This window comes from Dermacentor andersoni, chromosome 2 (genome assembly GCF_023375885.2).
Source record: "Dermacentor andersoni chromosome 2, qqDerAnde1_hic_scaffold, whole genome shotgun sequence".
Lineage (NCBI taxonomy): Eukaryota > Metazoa > Arthropoda > Arachnida > Ixodida > Ixodidae > Dermacentor > Dermacentor andersoni.
Window position 1 is genome coordinate 237,637,190 of NC_092815.1, and position 3,543 is coordinate 237,640,732.

At 46.3% G+C, this 3,543-nt stretch overlaps 1 protein-coding gene across 1 annotated transcript; it reads right to left on the reverse strand.

The window, feature by feature from the left end:
- Positions 1-987: 987 nt before the first annotated feature.
- On the reverse strand, positions 988-1,940 carry LOC129387106 (lactosylceramide 4-alpha-galactosyltransferase-like). The gene has a single exon (XM_055075818.1). It carries the CDS (start codon positions 1,913-1,915, stop codon positions 1,001-1,003), a length of 915 nt encoding a protein of 304 aa, XP_054931793.1. The 5' UTR covers positions 1,916-1,940; the 3' UTR covers positions 988-1,000.
- Positions 1,941-3,543: the final 1,603 nt, after the last annotated feature.

Genomic DNA, 3,543 nt, shown 5'->3' on the forward strand with positions numbered 1-3,543 from the left:
GCTGATTAATGAGTGTTTGTAACCGCTGTAACCAATTTGTATGCGTTTTTATCTGTCGGAGTAAACACATAGGCAAATGGTAGTTGATATCTCCCTACTTACATTTAATAAGCAAGGAAGCGTAGGGCCGATAAACATGGTCATAGTAGTCGGGGCTTGAAATATTAAAGAATATGATGGTACTCATATATTACTAATGTGTTATTAGTGCAGTCTAATGCATAATAGCTGTTCCCTGTAAATTATACATCGCTGCTAAAATGTGCAGACTTGCGCAATTTTTTATTATTTCGACGCGTTAAACCAAGACACGTGACCTGAATCCCGGTCTACTTTATTTTACAGAAATGAGCTCTTCAACCTATTACACAGACACCACACGCAATATCATACGGTAACGCAAAGAGTAAAATTTATTTGTGCCGGAGTTGATTTAGAACTTCCCTAGGAGCAGCCTCGTAGGCGAATGTATGGCTAAATAGTCTACAGTCAAGGTTGGCAGCAACTTGTGGTTTAGAAAAATGAAATACTACACAACGTGTGAATATGACCTAATTGAGTATTTTTCAGACGCTCCGCTGATATTTAGATCAAGAAAAACACCAGAAACGCAAACGTAGCTCTTTCTTTAATTGAATGAACTTGTTCTTGGTGTCAACCTGCATGATAAATAGATCTATCTGGTAGTAATATTGGTTTGTGTACTTTCTTCTTTTCATATGATAATGTGTGTTTTGGCTTTATTCTCTGTTTCATATATGATTATTTCTCGTGGTACTGCATAAACTACCCCTTTCACTCGCCCTTAATTTAGTGCACTAAACTACTTATTTCCGGCGTTTTTTGACGACTACGTTTCAGCCCACACAATGTCACTTTATCAAGAATTTCACTACCTTTTCACTAAAATCGAAGACATTTGTATATTTTTGTGCCGTGTTTTTTTGAATAACCAAACAAACAGAACAAAGTGCATCCCGAAGTAAATCTAGGTTCAACATCAAAAAAATTGCTTTGATTTTATTACTTTGTATACAGTAGGACAGTTGAACCTGGCCAAAACATCAAGCGCCGATCCAGATCCAACGACGACTCTGACACCATGACTCAACTTGTTCCACAGGTGAACGCCATAACTATTTGATACAGTCTCGAACACCCAACCAGTCTTGCTCGGCTCGAAGAATGACATCCACGTGTCGTATCCAACTGCAAAAAAGGTGTCACGTTCCCTAAATCTGACCACCTTCCTTGCGTTGCGCCAGGAGTGGTAGATGCGTCCCAACAGAGACGGACCGCAGCTGCCCCACCGAACAGTGTCGTACTCCTCAGAACATCTCTTCAGCGCTTCACCGATGAAAGGATGGGCTTTGTCAAAGCATAGCACGCTGTTCGTGAGTTGGCCGGTGACTTCGAACATCACGCTGTTGCTTAATTCCGACAACTCCTTAAGCACGATAATGTCGAGGTCCAGGTAGATGCCACCATGCTTCCACAAGACCGCTAACCTGATGCCGTCACTTAGGTCTTCTATTCCGTACAGCCCTTTGGTCCAGTTGCGAGACCTGTGCCATGAATCTAGGGGGGTGTCACTGAACGTATCGGTCAAATTAAGTTTTAAGCTAGCGAAATTTCTTAGTGATGACAACGCTTTATAGAACTCGCAGTTTGGCGACAAGTGGCCGGTTGTCAGCAAAAGGACGCGCACGTTCGGATTGTGCAAGGACGCCGACTCAATCGAACATGCCTGACGGCCCTTTAAATTTGTTTCATTCGAGCTTTCGACAAACCATATCGTCACATCACTGGCTTGAAAGGCGTCGTAAGAGGCGATCGATTGGTGTTGCAGGAAACGCTGCTTCGATGAAAGAGTGAAATGGCTGATGCCTGGAACAAAGTAAAACGAAAAGCGCATAAATGAAGCGTAAATTAAGAGGAGCAACCACTGCTACAGCGCGAAAGTAGCTGCAACTAGTACCGCCATCTGGTGCTTAAACGGAGGCTTGCGTTCACCACGGTGCACATACAACTGCGGCGGTGGAGTGCGAATGACTGAGTAAGCGGTAGTGAAAAAATGATCTGTGGCAATAAAACACAAAGGAGGGACGGCATGCAACTCTTCGTGTCGAAATCCGCGACTCAGTGAGCGTTCTTTCTGGTTAACGGAATCGAATCTCGAAGGCCATGCTTTGGACTACTACTTTCGCCCGGACCGATAGCGGAGCCGGAAACACGTCAGAGACGCTGTCTTTTGGACACCACCTACTAATAAATGCAGAAGATTGATTCGGAAACGACATGCCTGGGCACGTCGTTTCCCGGCTTCCCGGCAACTGCAGCTCGTGTAACCATAATGTTTAGCGGGAAACGCTGGCGGAGCACGCTATGCACGAAGGCGAGCTTTCTGGTTCTTTTTTCTTTTTTTGATGGTGTTCAAGCAACCGCGGGGGCCGTGCCACTCCTAATAAGGCAGATCTCAAACGGCAGCTGGAAAACGGTATCGCCTTAACAGGGGCCTGTGTTTGAATTTCTGCGTAGAAGAATTCTGTTTCCTCGCATGTTCAAATTACAGTCCCACGCTATGATGTCTGTATGTCGTGTGTAATTCGTACTTTATCATTTTTCTATGTATTTTAACTTGAGAAATACAACTACTTCAGTAACTCCCTTGCGCCACATGGAGGCGCTGCGTGGTTGGGTACGCGTGGTTCGTGCTTGTTGCCAAAGCGAATTCCGAAGCTGCACGCGGGACGCCGAATTTTCTGCGACACGGGGTCCTTACCAGTATCGCGTTAAAAGCGAGCATCTGTAGCAGCGAAAACGCACCTGAATTCTCATTCGCTGCGACGCCACCCCACAAGCGCGCATCGACGGAGCAGAGCAGGCGGAAGGGTACATCTGCTGCCGCAGTAACATGGCGGCTGTGGCGTGAGGGGAGAGGCTATCGCCGCATTGGCACGTCACCCTCGCTCTCTGTCAGCGCAAGCTCTCGCCTGCGTTCTAAATGCGCCTCGGTAAGGCCAACAAAATGGCATGGAAAGGGAAGAAAGCGCTACTAGTACTACTACTAAGGCCCAATCAAAACGCGGCAAGCATCTCAACGCGCTCGCTTGTGCGCGAGGAGTTCATAGCTCGAAGGACCGCTCAGCGGCCTTCAATTGGACACTAATGCTTTCGCATTCCGGACCCATAAGAAGTGCTTAGGTGTCCTCAGATTTGAACGCGCTAGCGTTAAGGTCCAGGACACTGCCGACCTGTGTAGCAGAAAATCCGGTGTCAATGTCGGCGTTGGCGTCGACGGTGTTATCCGTGAGCGTAATTTCCGCATATTTTTAGGTGTATGTATATCCACGCCTTGCTATATGAGATGCGATATATGCAGGTTATATTGTGACACCATTCTATCACTAAAATGGCTCCTGGTTAGTATTCCATGTTTGATGAAGTTCTCCCTCGCAATTTTGAGAATGACAGCTCAATTGGTTAGAGCATCGCACGCGTAATGCCACGACGTGGGATCGTTCCCCACCTGCGACAAGTTTT